The sequence below is a fragment of the Phacochoerus africanus genome, chromosome 7 (assembly GCF_016906955.1).
Source record: "Phacochoerus africanus isolate WHEZ1 chromosome 7, ROS_Pafr_v1, whole genome shotgun sequence".
Classification (NCBI taxonomy): Eukaryota; Metazoa; Chordata; class Mammalia; order Artiodactyla; family Suidae; genus Phacochoerus; species Phacochoerus africanus.
The window spans coordinates 55047728-55071687 of NC_062550.1; the positions used below are offsets into that span (position 1 = coordinate 55047728).

Here is a 23960-nt window from a genome sequence, read left to right on the forward strand (position 1 = left end):
TTACTAAAATGTTGTATATTCCTGAGGAAATAGTTATAACTGCATTATGCAATCCAGTTCTTTTTCTACTAAATCATTTACATGTTTCTTTTCCCCCATGCACTTCCTACTTCTTCCCCTCCCTTCAAGGCCAGCTCAAACTCTAAGAGTTGGAGATTGATGGCGGTTAATTCAGTTGCTTCTACAGGTTGTGTAATTGTCATTCAAGACATTCAGTCATGTCTGTGAGATGGAAGATGAGTAGGTGACTGAGGTCACGGGCTCTTATACTTTGCTGACTTAGTTGGATTGCCAGTGAAGAGCAGGAAGAAATGAGGCATCTGGCTTTGGAAGTGACTTAGTAAATAAAGCTTCATTCACTGAATTATAAAATCCATTCTGGGATGCTCTGGAACTGTTGACACAAGGCACAAAAAACAGGGTTTAAGTTCTTTGGTTTTGAAAAGCCTTCTTCAAAAGTCATACTTAGCCAGGAATATTTTATTTTCACAGTTGGCATTTATAGTTTTGTTGTTTTTTTTTTTTTTGTTTTTTTTTGTTTTTTTTTTTTAGGACTGTACCTATGGCATTTGGAAGTTGCCAGGCTAGGAGCTGAATCAGAGTTGCAGCTGCCGGCCTATGCACAGCCACAGCAATGCAGGATCTGAGCTTTATCTGCAACCTACACCACAGCTCACAGCAATGCCTGGATCCTTAACCCACTGAGCCAGGCCAGGGATCAAACCCCCATCCTCATGGATACTAGTGGGGTTTGTAACCTGCTAGGCCACAATGGGAACTCCTGGCATTTGTTAATTAGTTTCTGAAAACATCTTCTAGCCTGTAACAACTATTTTCATTCATGCCATGAAACAATCAAAGACTCTAATTTTTGTTTTTTATCTTTTTCAACCTTAAGATTATATAGTACACCAGAATCTCAACTACTTTTCTTTTTTCTTTTCCTTTTTTGGTCATACTCACAGCTTATGGAAGAGATCAAATCCACACCACAGCTGTGGTGGCAGTGCCAGATCCTTAACCCACTGTGCTACAAGAGAACTTCCGCAACAACTTTCCTTATGCCTAAAAACTTGAGATCTCAGGTCTCATTGTCAGTTGCTCAGAGAGATTCTTCCTAATCTTGTAGCACTCTGTACTTTCCTATCATATTTGTTAAACAGTTTTTCCCATTAGAATATAAGCTTCCTGAGTAGGGTGTGTGTCTCTTTTGTTCACCAGTACATGTCCAGCACCCCTCACAGCTCCTGGTCCCTAACAGGGCTCAACAAACAGCTGTTGAATGAAAAGGGACATCAGGCCTCAGGGCCATTTAAGAAGAGGCGCAAGCAGTGTAGGCTGTGGACTATGAAAAGGATAAGTGTGTCTCAGAAGAAAGATTCTGAATGGCTTCATTAATTGCTCATATTTTGAGAGTGGTGAGGGTTATGTTTATGCTTGAAGTTTGGAGCTTAAATTATATATCCATTATGGCAAAAGACCTAAATAGACATTTTTCCAAGGAAGACATACAGATGGCCAGCAGGCACATGAAAAGATCCTCAACATGCCAATTACTAGAGAAATGGAAGTTAAAACTACGATGAGTGATCACCTCAAACTGGTTAGAATGGCCATTATTAAAAAGTCTACAAATGACAAATCCTGGAGAGGGTATGGAGAAAAGGGAACCCTCCTACACTATTGTGGGCATGTAAATTCGTGCAGCCACTATGGAAAACAGTATGGAGGTCCCTCAAAAAACTAAAAAATAGAACTATGATGTGCTTGAGCAGTCCCATTCCTGGGCATAAATCTGCACAAAACTATAATTCAAAAAGATACATGTACCCTATATTCATAGCAGCACTATTCACAGTAGCCAAGACATGAAAACAACCTAAATATCCATCAGTTGATGAATAGATAGAGAAGATGTGGTACATGTATAAAGTGGAATACTACCCAGTCTTAAAGAAGAACGAAATAATGCCATTTGCAGCAACATAGATGGACATAGAAATTATCATACTAAGTGAAGTAAGTTAGAGAAAGACAAGTATCGTATGATATCATTTATATACAAAATCTAAAATATGACACAAATGAACTTATCTATGAAACAGAAATAGACTCACAGACATAGAGAACAGACTTGTTTCCAAAGGAGGGGTGTGGAGGAGGGATGGAGTTTGGGATTAGCAGATACAAGCTATTATAGATAGACTGAATAAGCCACAAGGTCCTACTGTATGGCACAGGTATCCGGTGATAAACCATAATGGAAAAGAACATGAATCACTTTGCTATATAGCAGAAATTAAGACGACATGGTAAACCAACTAAACATCAATAAAATAAATTTAAAAAATAAATTATGTATTTATTATGACATTAAGAAAATGCCACTTTAGGTCAGACACTGCTTAAAACACATTGGATGCTCAGCAGAAATCTGCCAATCAAATAATTAACTTATTGAACAAACTGTTGATCATCTGACTTGTGCTTAGTTTGCCTGTAGAGTGCCATGCAAAAAAGATAGGATATTTGTAATGATTCATATGTAAACATGCTCTTAAAAACTCATTGATTGATAGAAGTAGTAGATATACCCTCAGAGGTCCAATGACTAAAATATTTTGTTCAAAATCTATATATAAGCCTTTGAAATGAAAAGAATCTCACACAAAGATAAACTACATATAACAGTGGTCTAGCAATATAATGATCATTTTTCCCCAGAGAATTTAGGTTTTTTTTTTAACTATTGAATAATGTACTAATATATTTATATGGGACTTTAGAGTTTCCTGATGATGTTCAACATCTCAGTTCATCTGAATTCTCTAAACATACTGGGAGGCCGACAGGATGGTTATTATCCTGCCTGACATCCAGTGAGACCCTGAACATTTGAGGGACCTAGCAAACCGAATCTGAATCCAGATGGTTGATACATCATAGTCATTAAGATGATGGCCATTATCAGATGGAACAGGGATAGGTGGAAAAGCATTTGGACAAAAATTTGGAAGGTGAATTGGTGGTGAAGCAATACTTTGAGCTCATCACTATAGCCTAATCTGCTTAATCCATCCTTTCATTGAGCATTGTATTTTTAGGCAGGAGGATTGTTTTCATATATTACTATATAGTCTCAGACCCAGTAGATATTTTCTTACATGGATGCAAGGAAATACATTCGAAAAGAAGGGATACAGGTAGTGCCTTAATGAAAATACTCCTTGACATCATTCTGGTAAGCATCAACTATCGCCAAGTTGAGATATTCTGTGTCCAAACTAAAGTAATGAGGCGTTTCCTCTGTGGCACAGTGGGTTAAGAATTTGACTGGAGTTGCTTGGGTCTCTGTGGAGGTTCGGGTTCAATCCCTGGCCTGACACAGTGGGTTAAAGAATTGGGCATTGTCACAGCTGTGGTGTAGGTTGCAGCTGCAGCTTGGATTTAACCCCATGGAACTCCATAAGCCATGCATGTGGCCATTAAAAAAAATAAATAAAAAAGAACAATGATAGTATTATCTTAATTAGTTAAAAAATCCACAGTATTTGCTCAAGTTTTTCCTCTGTAAAACTTTGATGAGTTCTTTTGCTCACTGACATTTTACCAATGCCTGGAAGAGTGTACTCAGGCACTGGAGAAATAGTTATTAAGATGAAATTGCATGTTTGAGAGCCAGCCATTGACCAAATGAAGACAAAGCAAGCGAGCATGAGCAGCAAAAACTCATAAATGGCTTTCCCTCAAATGGGCTTTTGTTTGCGGGCTTAAACACTTTAAAAAGTGTATTGATACACGGATATAGTAGATAAATGTCTTGCTAATACAATTATTCCAATTAGGATGGAGTTTGATAAATCCCTATTTTACCGTTTTCCCCCAAACTCAAGGAACCTGAGTATTGTGTGACTTGAGCAAGTCAGTGGACTCTGGTAGAAGGAGGAGAGAGATGAAAGAAGGGAAGGAAGGTGGGTGGACCAACCTGCTAGTGGCTTGGTGAGATGTTTTACATACATCTTCTCATGTAATCTCATATAATCCTGCACAGCATGGTCCCTCTTTAGAGACCAGAAGTGGACGCCGAGGAGTCTCACATCTGGAAGTTAGGAGGTTGTAATTGGTCTGTGAGTACATGCTGCTGTCACTGCTGCCACTCACTGGCTCTGCTTGTTCCATGCCCAGATTCTTGCTTAGAAAAATGGGATCACCCATTGATCTGGCCCAGGAACTTTTCTTTAACAACAAGGGAGAGGTTATGTTGGCTTTTACAAAGCAAACTAAATATTAGTCGAGCATGAGTGAGCCCACAATTTTAATATGAGTGTTTACAAATAGATATGCAGATATCCATGTATAGCTCCCTGAACTCAGATCCAGCTTCCACCCTCACTCCTGAATCAGATTTCCATGTTGCAAAATCAGTGGCAGATTTCAGCTGTTATCATACCTAATCTATCAATAGCATTTGCTGCATTTTTCCCACCTTCCTTCTTGAGTATCTTGAGTTTTTTTTTTTTTTTTTTTTAATCCTTGGCTTCCAGGACACCTTATTTTCCCATTTTGTTTCCTGTGCCATTGGCCACTCCTTCTTAGTCTCCTTTATGGATTTCTCCTCAGTGTCCTGACTTCTTGTTGGAGTGTCCCAGAATTTAGGTCTTAGACCTCTTCTCTTTCCTGTCTGCACTCACCAGCCAGTCCCCTAACTTTAAGTGCCTGCTGTATGCCGATCAGCCTCACCTTTCTATCTCCATGAAAAATCAGTTCCCTGACTGTAATCTCATATATCTCATATATTCAGTTGCCTACTTGGCATCACCACTTAAACGTCAAATGGGGCTCTCACACCTGACATATTTAAAACTGAACTCCAGGAGTTCCCTAGTGGCCTAGCAGTTAAGGACCCAGCATTGTCACTGCTGTGGCTCATGGTCACTGCTGTAGCTTGGGTTTGATCCCAAAGCCTAGGACTTCTGCATGCCGAGGGCATGGCCAAAAAAAAAAAAAAAGAAAAGAAAAAAAGAAAAAAAAATAACTCCAAATCATCCCCCTAAAACCTGCTTCTTTATTGTCTTCCATGTCTCAGTAAATGGCAAGTCTTATCTTTACAGTTGTTCAAGCCCCGAACCTTGGCATTGTTCTGGATTTTCTCATCCTATTTCCATTGCATCAGCAAATCCGGTCAGCTCTTTCCCCAAAACATCTCTAGAATCTGCTTACTTCTCACCCACCCCCACCCCCCCTCCCCCCACCGCCCACCCTGCTGTCACTCTGATAGGGATGGCGTAGGCGCAGGTAGCTGTAGAAGTCCCAATAAAGGATCATAGAGAGGGAAACCTAAGGGACGTTGGGCGATCACTGTAAGTTAATAATTGCTCAAGAAAGCCTTCCGAACAAGGCAGGCTTGCTTGACTGGTAGAGGTGGGAGATGTTGGGTGGGAGATGGGATGAGGCCTGCATTCAGATTCAGATTAAGGGCAGGAGTTTGAGGACCAGCTCTTCTGCTGATTTGAATACACACCTTACGGAATACTAAGGAGGTGCTGCTACTCAAACAGAGGAGGAGGCGGTCTTTGTTGACCCCCATTCCCCTTGGATGATAAAACTGTAGCCCACTGGATCCTGGCGGCAGAGCCTTCTTGCCTGCCAGCTCGCATCTCTCACAAATGTCCTATCTTCATAAATCTAGTTCTTGTCCATCACTTTGCCTCTCGCTAAATCCCTTCTGCGCGGAGGCATAAAGAAGCTGGACCTCAGCAAGTCCAGACAGCGGGTGAGGGATTCTAATTTAAAACTTTGGGTTCAAGTTCCAATCTGGGTTGAGACTGGGTTCGAGTCCCTGCATGTGGGTTCAAGTCCCGGTCTGGGCTTTGGTTGGATTCAAGTCTTGGCAGGTGGGTTCAAGTTCCAATCTGTGTGCTGGCTGGGTTCAGGCCATTAGTGCTGTCAGTTTCAACTCCAGCCCAGGCCACCAAAAGCTCTAGGTAGTCTGTTATTACAGGAGACTCATAACTGAGCTCTTTCTGCACATAACATCTTACAACCTGTTCACACAGCAGCAGAATGTTGGTTCCAGGATATGGCACAATGTCACTCATTTGCTTACCCTACCTTCACTTGATTCTCATCTTAGAACAAAACCCAGTCTTTCCAATCCCTCCAAGACCCTACAGAATCTGTTCCCCAGCTTCCCTGCCAGGTAACTCTCTAATTTCCTCTTTTCCTTCTCTGTCCCTTACTGACTGTGTCTCCAAACACAGTGGGCTCCTTCCTCTTCCCTTCATACCCCAGGAGCATTTCCCCTGCCAGGTCTGCCCTGGCGGGTCCCACAGAGATCTGTAAGGCTCACTACCCGCTTTGCTTCAGGGATTGGCTTACATGTCTCATCTCCACCCAGTTTAAATGGCAAGTCCTCTTCAAAAGTATTTCCTGATCCTCTCATGCCATTGATTTGTTTCTCTCTGCCATCCATGTCACTGTGTGATATTTTATTTTACTCATTTGTCTTTATTTAGCATACATTTCCCTGCTAGAATGTAAGCTCCTTGGGGAGAGGGATTATTGTTTATGCCCGTGTCACCCAGGACAGTGCCTGGAATATCAGAGGCACTTGATAAATCTTTGTGGAATGAAGGAATAGCTAATTTGAGCATATGTACTTACATCTGCATTAACAAATTACAGATCTGTCCTGCGCATTTCTTGCATTGATTTCAAATCCTCCTCTCAGAGTGGCCGAAAAAAATGCCATGCATCATCTGGGAGCACACTGGGCGTGTTGGAGGGCTGGCCTTTGCATGACCCTCCTCTCTGTATCCTGCCCTAGAATTTGCTGGATGGTCTCCGTCTTAGTTATGTAGGGACGTCTTTCCCATCTGCTGGCAAATGCTTAGACTCACGATTTCAGTACTGTAAATGTATCTTCATCAACTGTATTGTCACAGCTCTGGCTGTTCCTTTTACAAACTAGAAATCAGGGAAGTGAAATTCTTTTCTTGTGCTATAGTCAGTGCATCTCCGCTACCAGCGATCTCACACACCCCTGGAATTTCTTTTTTTTTCTGGTTTAATTACTTTATGCCTATGCATATATATATTCATGCAGACATTCTTTCTTTTGGGATCATCCACTGTGTGCTTCAGATTCATGCAGATGGGTGACTCAGTATCAGTTATGTCATGTCCCAGGCGTGTAGTTGCAAGGTCTTCCCCCAGAGAACACCAAACCTCTGTGCCTGGCTTCAGCAGACAGGAAATTCTGTGCCTGGTGGTTCTTGCTGATCCAGCTGGAAGAAACCAAATGTCACATTTCACTTCCAGGGGCTATGGCTGGGTTTTGATATTCCTGGGTACTATAAATAGCACTTCAGGGAACATTCAGGTACATGGAACATTTTCTTTGCAGTCCAGTTCAGTGTCTGCAGAAAGAAAGTCACATGCTGTCTGGTTGGGCATGAGCCACTAGTCCCTTTAGTGCCTCCTAAGTTCTAGGCAGACTCACCCGGAGCATTCGTTTGATTGTAAAGACCGCATGGACTCTCAGCATCCTTCTGTGCCTCTGTTTATGCTGCTCTCTCTGCCTGGCAAAATCCTGTTCATCCTTAAAGATTCATCTCGAGTGAGCAATCTTCCCCTGAGTCAACTTGGCAGACAGGCCTTCCTGCCCACCTCTGAATTCTCCACAGCACTTTCAGCGTTACAATAGGATCTGTTGCAGAGGTTCCTGTACTCACACTCTCCTTGTAGCCCAAACTGTGAAGCCTGTGACTTCCGGATCTCTCTATTTATCCCCAGCGGTTAGCATAGAAAACGCTCAGCAGTGTTTGTTGAGTGAATGACTGATTGTTTGAATGAATGAAATCCTCATCCATATAGAGCAGTAGAATTTATTTCAGTTTGTTCCCAGCTTAATACCTTTACAAATAATCGTATGTTTAGTGAGGACTTTCCTGTTTTCTTTAGCAGACACTCCTTACTAGATACACAACCAGTTGGATACCAAAAATATGTTGTTGTGTGAAAATACGCTTTAGGGAATTAAATTTTTTTCTTCTTCTTTTATTTCAAAGGAACAGACTAGTTTGTCCCTTACAAACTTCCTGGCATCTTTCCTTCTACATGCTCTTTTCACTCTGCCCAGTCTTCAATCAAATTCTCCGGCTGGGTCTGCTGTAAACAATGATTTTGTGAGCGCTTGTGTGTTCTCTGCAGTGAAAACCCGCCTTGTTTTCTGTTGCTAGGCAACCCCATTCCAGCTGCCCTTGAAGAAATGCGCGGTGGTGGGAAATGGTGGGATTCTGAAGAAGAGTGGCTGTGGCCGTCAAATAGATGAAGCAAATTTTGTCATGCGGTAAGAGAGAGCTCCCACAGCGCGGCCTCTGCCTTCTCTCCTCTCCCCCACCCCTCCCACCAGCCCCGGGGCCTTTGGAAACCAGTCACTTGTGATTAATCAGCTGGAGCTGCTCTTCAGCGGTCCCTTCAAGTTCATGGACAAGGGAGCTGAGGAGAGGGCCAGGGGAGCCAGGGAACAGGTCCCCAGAAAGTCCAAAACCGAGAACGGCTCCGAGGTCGTGGGGAGACCCCCCCCCCAAAATGAAAACACTCAGATTTTATTTTAAATGCTACAGTCAGGTGATTCCAACTTTAACAACTTGATCCTAAGACGGACTCCATGAATAAATGTTTTCATTAATTCAGTTCACTCTCCACATGCTGCTGCTTTGCTTTTCACAAAAGCATGAGTAAGTAGGGAGGGAGATTTGAAGAGGGAGTGGATCTGTGTAGGGCTATAAAAACTGAAAGAAGGAGGGGGAATACCTTTCGAGCAAGAAGGAAGCTTGGCAAAGGGACTGAGCAGAGTGGTGATGTGAGCTCCCTTTTACTGGAAAACAGGAGGTTTCTGCAGGGCTGTGTAAAGGAACTGCTAGAATGCATCTAGCCAAGGGTAGAGACCGTGAAGCTGAAAGGCACCAGCCTACACCGTTGGGTCATTTTGACTAAAGGGGAAGACAGCAAGTGGTTGGATTGACACAAGCTTGGGGTTGTCTGGTGGTGGGGGGGAGAGGAGGAGAGGGAAGAGGGGTGGGAAGCAACAGCATGGAAGGTCCTGGCTGGAGAGAGCATGAAGTGACACCCTTTGAAGTCTGGGCTGGCTGGGAAGTGGGCCCTGAGAGGCGTGAAGAAGAAAGGAAGGGGGGGTGATAGGGCCAAATGATAGGGCCATTCAGAGCTGGCAGGGGCATGAGAAAGATGAGAGAAGGTGGGGAAAATGAGAGCTAGTGTAAGAGAATGACTCAGTGGGGTATGTGACTTTAGAACTCAGCTTCTCAGGAGTTCCCGTTGGGACTCAGTGGAAGCAAACCTGACAAGTATCCATGAGGATGCCAGTTCGATCCCTGGCCTTGCTCCTTAGGTTAAGGATCCGGCACTGCTGTGAGCTGTGGTGTAGGTCGCAGATGTAGCTCAGATCCCACATTGCTCTGACTGTGGTGTAGGCCAGCAGCTGCAGCTCCCATTCGACTCCTAGTCTGGGAACTTCCATACGCTATGGGTGCAGTCCTACGTAAACAAATACATAAATACATAAATAAAGAAAGAACGCAGCTTCTCTCAGGGATGAGCAGATGTGTTACAGAAAAAGAAGACGTTTGTTACTGAAGAAGTGTCAGAACGTGCAGGCTGTGCTGTGGAGGGTCTTTTAGGTGGGTCTTGAAGTCTCACTGACGTAGGAATGACTATGAACCAGGGCCCAAAGGCTCAGGGGCCAGGATGGCGGAGGCCTCCAGCAACGCAGAGACCCGAAAGCTGAGGGGGAAGCAGATGGGGTTGGGTTTTGTGTTTAGTCTTCAGGCTAAATAGATAATGGTCTAAAAGTGGCAAAAGGTAGCTGAGAGAGCACGGAAGCACCTCTGGCCTTTGAGCTGCAGTGGAATAGGGGAGAGGAAAGCCTGTCTAAGAGTGTTTCAGGGAGCCGTGTATTCAGGAAAGGGCCAAGTTTCCTCTCAGAGAACAAGGCTCCTCCAAAGGCTTTATCTCACCAGTGAAGCCTGCGGCGGAATGGGGAGACCCTTGTCTATCTTTCCTTTATGGAGGTGTCCTGCCCTGGTTTTTCCAGTGTAGGACTGTGTTCCGAACCTCTCCATTGCAATTACTATTTTTTTGCAATACATGCACAATAGGAAAAGGGAGACAATAAAAACATCGTTCTCTTAAGTCAAGTCAATATCTGTTTAGCGAGCACCTATCATGCATTAGGTCTTAGCTGGGGCTGGAAATGGTATGTTGGACAGTTTCATCATAGTCTTAGAATCTGGAGATGTGCCAGTGCTGTGATAGGGGTGATTGAGAGGCAGATGGTGGCCCTCCCGGGCCTTCTGAAGGGACGTGGTGTATGGACGGAGCCCTCTCTCCATTCCACTCCGGGCACAGGCCAGCTTTTCCAAACTCTGATGTGGGGAGGTCACCAGGTGCTGTCACAGGGCTGTGAACCATGGGGAGAGTGTGCTGAGATGGCATTTCAGCTGTAGAAGTGGAGACAATCACCGAGAGAGCAGAGATGGGCGAGAAGGGCAGAGGCATTAGGTGGAGACTGAAGAGCCAGCACAGAAAAGAGAGGGGTAGTAGGACAAGCCCTCGCCACAAACTCGTTCTGTGACCCACAGAGTGCCATGTACCTTTGCTGCAGCTCTGTATGAGAATGTGGCAGCCGACAATTCCCCAAGCCTTTCCATTGTAGAGATTCGGATCCTACCTGGTATTACAGGCCTATCACACAAATTGTGACACATTCTCACAGTCTAGTTTAAATTTTCATATTGCTCTCGAGTGTAAGTTGATTTGCTCTTTCCAAAAACCGTTATCAGGAAGAAAGAATAGAAATATGATATTCGCAGATTTAGGAAAGTTAAGTGATTTCAAGAGTTCTGAGTACAATGTGGAAGAAAGCAGTACCATAAATGTATTTTTATATTATCCTTGAGTGTGCTTGTGTGTGTCACTACATCAAAGAAGATGGCTATTTTAAACTTAACATGCAGAAGACCAGGCCTAAGCATCTTAGAGGGTTGTCTGTATTTATTTATATCAAATAAACAAGACAAAGTTTGCATTGTATACAATCAATATGGATGCATTTAAGTTCAGAATTAATGAGTACCTGTGATTAGGGTGCACAGCCCAGTATTAAACAAATGTTCAAGGCATAGTGAGGGAGGTGAGAATTGAAAAGAATTCAGAGAAGGTAGCAGCAAAACTAGAGCTCTGTATACATGTGCCTTTGATTCAATTTCAAGAATGGTGCCATTGTCATACACATTTGAAGTTTTCAAAAGCCTCATTTATGGTTTATGATATAAGAGTAATTAAATGTTGATAATTGTCTATAAATTATTATTTTTTGACCCTTTATGGGTCTATTTATACATGGTTGCTTAATATACATTTTTGAAGCACCCTGAGAAAATTTAGGTAATATCATATGTTCACAATCAAACGTTTAGTAAGTAAATATTAGAAATATACAACGTGTCTGGTCTTAGACTATGGGGTGCATGGACAGGTACAGTAAAAGATGAGGTACAAAAATAGCTTTCCCTGCACGCAGTGGTATACCCAATTACAGTTTGAGATGTTTTCCAGGATTAGAATATAAAAATATCATCATTTTCGTTGTGTGGACCTTTTCAAATATGTCTTCTAGTGTCAAAAATCAGTGTCCCATTTTGCAAAGTAAACATTTGCTTTGTAAGCAAAAGGCATCCTTTAAAAATTAGAATTGTTGAATAAAATTTACCTTAGAGTTCTGCAAGACAGAGGTAGCCATGGTTGTGTCTTGGAGAGGAATTGAGTGGCTCAGGAATATGAGTAAGGACAACATAATTTTGGTGCCTGTGAATTATGCTCAGTTATGTGTGTTTTATCTGTTTAAGTGTATGTACAGTTTACAAAGGAACTTTATACTTTATGCTGTTTTTAAGATTCCTCTTCACCAGGCCTATTCCCCACCCACCTTTACTCCCCACTTCAAAGTATGTTCGTTTCTCATCAGTTCTCTGACCACATCTTCCAGGATCATGGGGCACAGTTACTAAGACCCTGCAGCCATTAATATCTGTTAATTGTGCCAACAAAAGATAATGCAATGTTTGAAACATTTTTACACAATTATGCCTTATTAGAAACAATTTGACTGTCTTAAATGCGCCTTTTATGTAAATCTTTGTAATTATCAATTTAGGAGTTGAGGAGCTAAAATTATAGTGTTTTTTTTTTTCTAAGAAAAGTGCTACAGGGAAGTATCACAGATGTTTGTACTTGAAGAGAAAGTTTTTTTTTAATTTTAATTTTTATTTTTTATTTTCCCACTGTACAGCAAGGGGGTCAGGTTATCCTTACATGTATACATTACAATTACATTTTTCCCCCAGCCTTTCTTCTGTTGCAACATGAGTATCTAGACAAAGTTCTCAATGCTATTCAGCAGGATCTCCTTGTAAATCTATTCTAAGTTGTGTCTGATAAGCCCAAGCTCCCCCTCCCACTCCCTCCCCCTCCCATCAGGCAGCCACAAGTCTCTTCTCCAAGTCCATGATTTTCTTTTCTGAGGAGATGTTCATTTGTGCTGGATATTAGATTCCAGTTATAAGTGATATCATATGGTATTTGTCTTTGTCTTTCTGGCTCATTTCACTCAGTATGAGAGTCTCTAGCTCCATCCATGTTGCTGCAAATGGCATTATGTCATTCTATTTTATGGCTGAGTAGTATTCCATTGTGTATATATACCACTTCCTCCGAATCCAATCATCTGTCGATGGACATTTGGGTTGTTTCCATGTCCTGGCTATTGTGAATAGTGCTGCAATGAACATGCGGGTGCACGTGTCTCTTTTAAGTAGAGTTTTGTCTGGATAGATGCCCAAGAGTGGGATTGCGGGGTCATATGGAAGTTCTATGTATAGATTTCTAAGGTATCTCCAAACTGTTCTCCATAGTGGCTGTACCAGTTTACATTCCCACCAACAGTGCAGGAGGGTTCCCTTTTCTCCACAGCCCCTCCAGCACTTGTTATTTGTGGATTTATGAATGATGGCCATTCTGACTGGTGTGAGGTGATATCTCATGGTAGTTTTGATTTGCATTTCTCTTATAATCAGCGATGTTGAGCATTTTTTCATGTGTTTGTTGGCCATCCATATATCTTCTTTGGAGAAATGTCTATTCAGGTCTTTTGCCCATTTTTCCATTGATTGATTGGCTTTTTTGCTGCTGGGTTGTATAAGTTGTTTATATATTCTAGAGATTAAGCCCTTGTCGGTTGCATCATTTGAAACTATTTTCTCCCATTCTGTCAGTTGTCTTTTTGTTTTCTTTTTGGTTTCCTTTGCTGTGCAAAAGCTTTTCAGTTTGATGAGGTCCCATGGGTTTATTTTTGCTCTAATTTCTCTTGCTTTGGGAGACTGACCTGAGAAAATATTCATGATGTTGATGTCAGAGAGTGTTTTGCCTATGTTTTCTTCTAGGAGTTGGATGGTGTCCTGTCGTATATTGAAGTCTTTCAGCCCTTTTGAGTTTATTTTTGTGCATGGTGTGAGGGTGTGTTCTAGTTTCATTGCTTTGCATGCAGCTGTCCAGGTTTCCCAGCAATGCTTGCTGAATAGACTTTCTTTTTCCCATTTGATGTTCTTGCCTCCCTTGTCAAAGATTAATTGACCATAGGTGTCCCGGTTTATTTCCAGATTCTCTATTCGGTTCCATTGGTCTGTCTGTCTGTTTTGATACCAGTACCACACTGTTTTGAGGACTGTGGCTTTGTAGTATTTCTTGAAGTCTGGGAGAGTTATGCCTCCTGCTTGGTTTTTGTTTCTCAGGATTGCTTTGGTGATTCTGGGTCTTTTGTGGTTCCATATAAATGTTTGGATTGTTTCTTCCAGTTCTGTGAAAAATGTCATGGGTAATTTGATAGGGATTGCAGAAGAGAAGGTTTACCTGGAAGAACAGATATTTACGCCAGAATTCAATGTCATTATTTTTCAGAAATGAATTTATAGTATATTGCCTTTATTGTTATAAGCATTTCCCTCTGCCGTAGGATTTGGCACTTAGTGTCTGGAAATGTTTTTTTGAGCTTTGCTTTGTGATAGGAGATGTGAGGGGACCAGACAGCTGAACCTTAGATCAACTGACAAGGAGTGCCTGGAAAAGGAAACTGTTTATTCATGAAAACCAGCTTGTCTCATTTAATAATACCAGAACAGCTTGACCACACTTTTTAGCAATATATTCAGTCTACAGGTTTAATATAATGTGGTTGATTCTCAAATGTTATGAAGGGCCATCAAGATCAAAGCTTCTTTAAGGGACAGATGCCCAAATTCCAGCCTGTGTTTTATCCTGGAAGTCCTCATCATCCGTGCAAAGATCAGTTAAGACCACAGTCTGCACCATTGCTGGATGAGCCTGGTGGTTAAATCATAAGCTCCCTCCCCTGCAAGGGTCCTCAGCAACCGCATGGGATGTGGTGCCACCACTAGACTGCAGATGCCTCAAGTGGGCTCTATGGCTTGGCTTCCCCTAGGCTCCCTGCAATGCCTGTTGTGTCTGTTCTCGGTGGGCACTCAGCGAAAGTCACCAACTGGCTGACTAATTAATCTGTGGGGAGCTGCCAGAAGAACCAGGATCTTGTTACCAAAGAGCAGATGAAAGGAAGACTCCACATCGACTGCGACATGTTTCCACCTAGGATGCCCCGATGTGGTGGAAGTCACAGGGTAAACACAAGACAACATCAAAGAACCTGTGATGATCAGCTGAGTCAATGCTCAGACAATTTCATGTCCTGGGGGAAATTCGTAAGGAAATGTTAATAGTTGGGGGATGGCAAAGACTTTAATGTTTGCAAGATCTCTGCTGACGAATAAATGAAGCTTTAGTTTGCTGAAGTAATTAAAAGTCAGAGAGGCTCTGATGTCGTTGGAGTTAACTTAAAGATATGGGTGGAGAGGAGAAATTAGGACCCAGTAATAAAAGAAAATCTAGTGGAAGCTATGGACTCCTTTGGGGTTGTCCTAAAGTAATATATATTTAATTATACTTATGCAATATTTCTGATACATGATATTTTGGAGATTTTACATTTCTTCATTAAATCCTTACAACAGCCTTACTAGAGAGGAAAAGTCCTTATCCTCATTTTGTATAATGAAGGAAACTGAGGCAGAGGACTTAACTTCATTGATGTCCCACTGGCAAAAAGCCATGGGATTTGGCTTTGAAGCTGCAATATTTTCCATTATAAACAGTCATAGGACACTGTGGTCAAGGACGGCACCCAGGCTGGCTGGTGTGGGTGTAAGGAAAATGGGAGCTGTTTCTGTCCCCTGCACTCTTTTCCTTGCCTAGACTGGGATGGTGGAGAATCACTGCATTTCTTTAGATGGCAAATCATTTTGTGTCTTCACCCATAGTTAACCATACACGTTGGTCACAACATAGAAGTTGCCCATGCATTGATTTAGGTGGCAGAGTTTGCCCTGAATGTACTATTATTATTATTATTATTATTATTATTGCTTTTTGGTGCCTCACCTGTGGCACATGGAAGTTCCCAGGCTAGGGGTCAAATCGGAGCTACAGCTGCCAGCCTACACCATAGCCACAGCAACTCAGGATCTGAGCTGCATCTGCAGCCACACCACAGCTCATGGCAAAGCCAGATTCTTAACCCACTGAGCAAGGCCAGGGATCAAACCCACATCCTCATGGATACTAGTTGGGTTTGTAACCCACCGAGCCACAATGGGAACTCCTGAATGTATTATTATAATTTAGAATTTGGGAAAAGAAATAAAAACACAAGCAAAGACAATTCTTCCTTTTCTCTTGAGGTTTGTGGGCACCCACAGAGAGCACTGTAGATCCTGTGTCCTCTAGTGGACCACACCCTCCTGAGTGCTAATTTCAAGTCTAATACACTCTGTCCTATCACCTCAAAAATATTTTGAGTGGGAGGAGTTCCCATTGTGGCTCAGAGTGTTAAGGACCTGACATAGTCTCTGTGAGGATGCAAGTTCTATCCCTGGACTCACCCACTGGGTTAAGGATCCAGTGTTGCTGCAAGCTGCAGCATAAGTCACAGATGCGGCTTGGATTCACTGTTGCCCTGGCTGTGGCTAGGCCTCAGCTGCAGCTCTGATTTGACCCCTAACCCAGAAACTTTCATATGCCGCAGGTACGGCTGTAAAAAGGAATTTTTTTTCTTTTTCCCTTTTTTTTTTTTTTCTTTTTAGTAAGGAACACACCTGCGGCATGTGGAAATTCCCAGGCTAGGAGTCAAATTGGAGCTGCAGTGCCAGCCTACACCACAGCTCACAGCAATGCTGGATCCTACTTAAGCCACTGAGTGAAGCCAGGGATCAAACCCACATCCTCATGGATACTGGTTGAGTTCATAACCCGCTGAGCCACAAGGGGAACTTCTTGTAAAAATAAAAAATAAAGAAAATATATTTTGAGTGAGATAAATTCATTCCAGTTGTATTTCTTTCCTTTCATAAATCCCTTACTTCTCCAGCTGACATTTTCTTTCTTCTAAAACAGAAATAGTTTTTATGGCAGCATTTGAAAGATGCTAATAGTTAGCCATAGTATGCCCATTAAAAGGGATAGGTGATAACTGTAATTTGTGAATTGAGCTAGACTTAGTAAAATTCCTATTTGCCATGATAATTGACTTGATTTAAAAGTATGTAAATCTTTCTGAAGTGCTTGTTCTTGTTTCTCTAGATGCAATCTGCCTCCTTTGTCAAGTGAATATACTAAGGATGTTGGGTCCAAAAGTCATTTGGTGACGGCTAACCCCAGCATAATTCGGCAAAGGTAAGAGTTTATGATTTCTGTTTGTGAGGAACTAAAAAGGAAGGCTTTGGAAGTATTTAAAATCTTAAAGGCAGTGAGCACTAATTCAGTTTGGGAAACAAAGAAGAAAACCATCTGGACAGGCAGGAAGGACGAAGGGGGGAATTGTAAATAAACTAGGCAGGATTATGGGAATCCAAACACTATTTCGTGCTTCCCCTGGGATTCTGTTTCTTGCCTTTAGAGATGGCAAAAATAACATGTGAATCCAGTGTTTTGCTCAAAGTAGCAACGTAATATCCTGCTTACTCATTACTGCTACTTTCCAATTTGTTGGCTTCAGTTCCAATTCTTTGACTGGCATTGATTGGTGAACTGAAGTCATATCAGTTTAACTACAAAATAAAAACAAAGAAATGACCACTTTGCTGCATGTGCATGCATGAAAATAGCAATATTGTGGGAATGTACAAGAATGCATGATTATATGATATTATAATTACATGATACTCAGTCGGATTTGGGAAAGTGCGTTGAAAATTCTTGCTCTAGTGTCGGTTCCAGAAATCTTGGCAGCTGTTGCAGGAGCGTCTGGGGTCAGTCTCTAGGTGATGAAGCCCATCAGTAAGCTGTGAGCTGTTTCTCCAAGGACTGTTCATTGTAGAGAATGACTCTGCAGTTTCTGTGAAAAGAGTTAAATATTGCCTTTATGCTCTCCTGTGTACACTAGCATTTAGGAGTGAAAAATAGACACTCTGGGATCAAGCATTTGTCACCTAAGGAAGTTCTATCCAAGTGAATAGCACTGGTATGTCACTTTATGAACAATGCTGCTTTGTTTTGATTCATAAGTATTCCCATAAAATAGATGTCCAGACACACCACCAGACACCTTTTAATTTGACAGATACTGTGAAATTACACTTCCAAAATGTACCATTTACTTCCTCTGTGGTAATGGATAAGATCGCCTGTTTCCCAATACTGAAAACATTATGTGTTATTCATCTTTTACATTTTTGTCAGTTTGTTGAAAAATGATCCATTATTTTTTTACCTAATATGAGTTTTTGTTTTTTTTTTTCCTGAACACAAGAAGGACTGAATGGGTCTTGACTATTAGTATTTTTCTTCTGTGAATTGCCTGTTTGTATTTTTTGCTCACTTTGTGCTTTTTTTCTTTTTAAAAACTATTTTCCTGTTGATTTATCAGAACTGTTTCTACTATAGATATTAATTCTTTGCTGTATATATGGCAAATATTTTCTTCTAGTCTGTCATATATTGTTTAAGTCCTTTTAGACTGCAACATTTTTTGTACAATGAAATTTGTTAGTTTTTTCCTTTATGACTTCTTCTTCTTCTTGAGTGACAAAGAACAGAAAGAAAGAGAGAGGTAAGGAAGACCCAGGGACCCCATCCCAGCCACTCCCAGGCCTCGAGGCCAAGGGTAGTCTGGGGAGGGGCCCAGCTGGTGGGGGAGGGAAGAAAGACCTCCTACCTATGACTTCTTCCTCTTTTTTTTTTTTTTTTTCTTTTTTAAGGCCACACCGGAGTCACTTGGAATTCCCCAGTCTAGGAGCTGAGTCAGAGCTGCTGCAGCTGTCAGCCTACACCACAGCCACAGCAACTCAGGATCTGAGCCATGTCTACAACATACACCACAGCTCACAGCAAGCTGGATCCTTAACCCACTGAGCAAGGCCAGGGATTGAATCCATGTCCTCTTGGATTCTAGTTGGGTTTGTTACCACTGAGCCACCATGGGAACTCCCTTTTTTTTTTTTTAAATCTTTTTTTGGACAGTCTTCCTCACCCATATCCCCTCCAATGAGAAAATAATATCCTGTATTTTTCCAGTACATTTATAGTTTCATCATATTTAAGAAATTTAACCCATTGTGAATGTCTTTATTTTTATAACAACGATCCTAATGTTTTTCCACGAACAACTGTGTTCATTATAAGAAATTAAATCAAAAGAGGTGTTCCCATTGTGGCTCAGCAGGTTAAGGACCTGGCATAGTGTCCTTGAGGATGCAGGTCCAATCCCTGGCCTCACCCAGTGGGTTAAGGATCCAGCATTGTCACAAGCTGCAGTGTAGGTTGCAGATGCATCTCGGACCTGGTGTTGCTATGGCTGTGGCATAGGCCTCAGCTGCAGCTCTGATTCGACCCTTAGCCTGGGAACTTACATATGTCACAAGTATGGCCATAAAAAGAAAAAGATAAAAAAAAAAGTGCAAAGAAGAAGGTAACAACAACAACAACAACAAAATCAGCCCAAACCTCACTCTTTGTAAATAACTATAATTAGTGAGATAAACTTTTTTTCAGATATTTCCTATATTCATCAGAACTTTAAAAATACTGTTTCATTATCTTCTGTCACCTAGAGTTTCTAACCAGAAATGTAATGGAAATTTATTCATTTTTTTGGTTTGAGGGAAATCTTTCTTTCCTCTGCTAAAGCTTCATAAAAGCTTCACTTCCTCTACTAAAACTTTATAGAAAAATTTCTTTTTTATCATTTAAATCCAGAAAGTTTACCGAGGTATATATTGCAGTGGGTCTGTTTTCTCTAATGTTGTTTGGCACCTTAATGAGAGGTCCTTGTAATCTTCCACGTAGGGGTGTAGTGGTTATGAGTCTGTGCTTTAAAGTAAGATGATTGGGTTTTTACTCTCAGCTCACCCACTCACAGCTGTGTGAGCTTGACTAAGTTACTTAACACTTCCTCCTTCAGTTTCCTCATCTGTAAAGCAGGGATAATAATGCTTATGCAATGGATATATTGTAATGTATAAAGTGACATACATATGTATATATGTGCGGAATATGTGTGTATATACATCTATGTATGTTTTAATTATATGTAATGTTTGAAATGTTATATATAATGTATATATAAATGTTAGCTACCCTTTGAATGATTTTTTCAATGTTTTGAATCCTCTTTTATATGCCTGATTATTTCTTCTTTCCATTGTATTTGCTCACTCTAGTTTTCCTATTATATAGACATTGGAACTTACAGATCTATTACCTAAATACTTTTAACTCTTTCTTTGTACTATGTAGCCTTGTGCGTGTGTTATATTCCAAGAATAACCTCTTTCAGTTCAGTAAATCACATTTTAGTTGTGTCCATTCTGCCATGTAATCTTCCAATTCCATTTTTTAAATTGTATTTTTATTTTTTGTGAGCCAGATTATTTTTTCATAGTACCACATTCTTTTTTTTTTAATGGCTATAATGTCCTCTTAGGTTTCATGAAGACCATAAATGGACTTACAAGTTTTGTGTTTTTGTTATTTCTATATTCCAGACTATTCCTTATTTTTTGGATTTGATGCTTACCCATATGATTTGACTTTTTCTAAAATTTGTATTTTAGTTTTTATTCATTTTTGTATGATAAGCCTTTTTGCTGTCAGTGAATATAGGTATGTTACTTTCATAATAAATAACTGGTTTTAGAAATGTCACTGAAAATTAAAAATGCCAGGCAAATTTGTGAGTTAGTAACTTAAATGAATGACCCCAAATTAGTGCTTTATATTTCATTTTCATTGTGATTTGTTTATTGATATAATTAATGTAGCATAGCAAGGAGTTCGGAAGAATGAGAAAAGAAAACATTGGTCTTTTCTATTTTAGTTATTGACTTTTACTCAATCCTGTTTTTTTGTCTGTTTGTTTCTTTGTTTGTTTGTTTTGACCAGGTTGGGGGTGGGAGCGAATCAGGAAGATGTCAAAAAATCACCAATGATGATGCTGTCTCTTTAATTCAATTAAATGGGTTGGGATTCTGAGAATCCTGCACATTTAAAAAAGAATATGCAATTTTTAAATTGGGTAAGGCATAGCTCAGATTGACGAGAATGAGCCGAAGGTCAAAAGAATACTTACAGAAATAGTTTTCTTTGATTATTTAAAATTTAAAATTTTTAGATAATTTCAGATTCACAAAGAGTTATCAAAAAAAAAAAAAAAAAAGCACAGGAAGGTCCTTTCTGCTCCTCATCCAGTTTCATCCAGTTAACCCAATGATAACACCTTGAATAACCATAGTATAATACTTCAACTGTTGTCTTGAGTTGGGAATAAAATAAGTTTTAAAAAGGAACACTTTTAAAAAGTGTTCTTGTGGAGGAGAATGAAACATTCAGTATGTTACATTGAAGGGCAAAGCAATCTATTTTTCTAAATATGTGGTGTTGGTGGTAAGATTTTTAAAGGCATGTGGAAAAGAGTATTTAATTAGAACAAAAGTTAAAGTGAGAGATTAGAGATACAGAGACTATGATTTTGAGAAAAATTATAACTACAGAAAGAGAAAGCAAAAGGTCAAATATTAAATGTTCAAGAGGAAAAATAAACCTGTTGATGAAGACTTAAGTTTAATGTAAGGAATTAATGTAAGGCAAGCAAGAATCCTTATGATATAATTCTGGGTCAACCCATTTAGTCAGAGATTCTGTGCTCTTTATATGCATTGCCTCATTTAATCCTCAGAATAATCCTAATAGGAAATATTTTAATGTGTGTTTTTACAGAGAAAGAAGCATGATGTTAAGTTTAGTCATCTGCTCATATTCACAGCTGCTAGTATTCAGTCTGGGACTTCACCCAGGCATGTCTCAACCCAACTCCCATGCTCTTAATCAGTGACCAGCACACATGCCATCTTTCCAGATGATCCATGGGTTGTACGAGACAGTTGTGTTTTTCACAAGTGATAAGCCATTTTGGAAAAGGGAATGAAGGTTTTTTTCACTTAACAAGTATACGCGGTATTGTAAGGTTTTTGAATACAAAAGCAAAAGGCATACAGCAATTCTATTTTGTGAAATAGGGAGAAATATACCACTTACAATAGCATCAAATAATATGATATTCTTAAGAATTAGACAAAAAAGCAAACTCTCTACAGAAAATTTGTGGAATTTTACCGAGGGACATCTTGGACAAATTGACTAAAAGTTGATTAATATTAATCATGATGATTCTTGCTTACTTTGCATTTATTCTTTATGTTGAACTTGTCTTAGCAGGTTTACTTTTTCTCTTTCACATTTAATTTTTGGCACTTTCTCCTCCTGTAGTTACACGATTCACATATATAAAGACCCATAATACATAACAGAGGTAATATTGGAGATCAGTGAGAAAAGGACAAATTTTTCAAAATGGTGTTGAGACAGATGTCTATGAAATTGTACCTCTACCTCATACCAAATATCATTTCCAAAAGGTTAAGGCCCAAATTTGAAGAGCAAAACAAGAAAGTTTTCAGAAAATAACGCAGGTTTTGTGATTTATCATGTAAGAAGAGTCAAGTAGCATTAAATGGAAGGGAAAAAACAGAAAAGTTTGACTTATGAAAATTAGGAACTTTTATTCATAAAAAGCCCTGGTAAAAGTAAGGCAAATACAACCACACTGCAGAGGAGGACAGCTAGCAAAAGACTTGAACTCAGAATATATGAATAACTCTTTTATATTTAATTTAGAAAGAAATTTATTTTATGTGAAAAGCAGAAAACCCAATAGGGAAATAAGTCAAAGAGTTGAACCAGACTTCATAGACCTAAATAGCCAATAAGTGAATGTATGCTCTACCTCTTTAGCAATCAGAAAAATTATGAATAAAAAATTCCCAGGAGATGTCATTACATATCCATCAGGTTGGCAAACGTTATTCCAACTGTTAGTGAGGATGTGGAGCAATTGAAAGTATCATCTATGCTTGTGCTATATAAGAAATTGGGAATATGGGAGGGAGTATAGTTACAGCCTCTCTGGAATGTGTTTTGACATTATGTGGTAACACTGAAGGTGTACATGGTCCATGCCTTAGCAGTCCCACTCCTAGAGAAAACAATATTCATAAGAAAGAAATGTATAATAATTTTTAAATTTTAATTATTTTTATTTATTTATTTTTATATAATGATTTTTATTTTTTTCCATTATAACTGGTTTACAGTGTTCTGTCAATTCTCCACTACACAGCATGGTGACCCAGTTACACATACATGTATACACTCTGTTTTCTCACATTATCATGCTCCATCACAAGTGACTAGACATGGTTCCCAGTGTTACACATCAGGATCTCATTGCTTATTCATTCCAAAGGTAGTAGTCTGCATTTATTAATCCCAAGCTCCCACTCCATCCCACTCCCTCCCCCTCCCCCTTGGCAACCACAAGTCTGTTCTCCAGGTCCATGATTTTCTTTTCTATGGAAAGATTCATTTGGGTTGTATATTAGGTTCCAGATCCTAACACTGGCCATATATTAGATTCCAGTGATAATCATATGGTATAATAATTTTATAATAAAGAAAAATAGTATTTATAAAAAAGAAATGTGTAATAACTTTTATAGCAGTATTTATAAGAGACAAAGGTATAAAATTTGTATAGTAAAAATAACTAAAAATTAAAATAGTTGATTTTGGGAGTTCATGTCATGGCACAGTGGTGACAGAGCTGAATAGTATCCATGAGGACATGGGCTCGATCCCTGGCCTCGTTCAGTGGGTTAAGAATCCTGTGTTGCTGTGACTGTGGCTTAGGCCAGCAACTGCACCTCCAATTCAACTCCTAGCCTAGGAACTTCCATATGCCGCAGGTGTAGCCCTAAAAAGACAAAGTAAAATAAACTAGTTGATTGTGCATCCACAGTGGGATGAATAAACGAATGGGGACATGGAATGCTTTGCCGCCATGAGCTATGATGACCCACGATAAAGTGAGTGAATGCCACAAACCTGATATTGAGAAAAAGTGAGTCATAAGAAATACAGTAGGATTTCCATATAAAGTTAAAAATAAAACTAATAGTATGGTTTAGGGACACATATGTAGCAAATCAGAGGAACAAGAAGTGGTTCCTCCTCAGGGGAGGAGAGTGTTGGATTTGGGAAGTTTTTATTTCGATCTTGTAGTCTTCTCTCAAGGCTGTACAAACCCAAGATGTTGGCAGTGTCTTGGACTTTCATGTGACTATAAATTAAGTTCACCAGGCAAAGATGTGCAGTGTAAATGCTTAAGTACCACTGATTTTCATAGCTGTCTTCCAGAGCCTCGATTC

General features: G+C 40.2%; 1 protein-coding gene across 2 annotated transcripts in view; it reads left to right on the plus strand.

Annotated features, from left to right (window-relative positions):
• ST8SIA1 (ST8 alpha-N-acetyl-neuraminide alpha-2,8-sialyltransferase 1) overlaps positions 1–23960 on the plus strand; it is a 163107-nt gene that overhangs the window by 72739 nt on the left and 66408 nt on the right. For both annotated transcript variants that reach the window (XM_047787414.1, XM_047787416.1), the window contains exons 3-4: positions 8241–8350; positions 16783–16875. In XM_047787414.1, coding sequence (XP_047643370.1) covers positions 8241–8350; positions 16783–16875 — 203 coding nt within the window. The remainder of the gene's footprint in view (positions 1–8240; positions 8351–16782; positions 16876–23960) is intronic.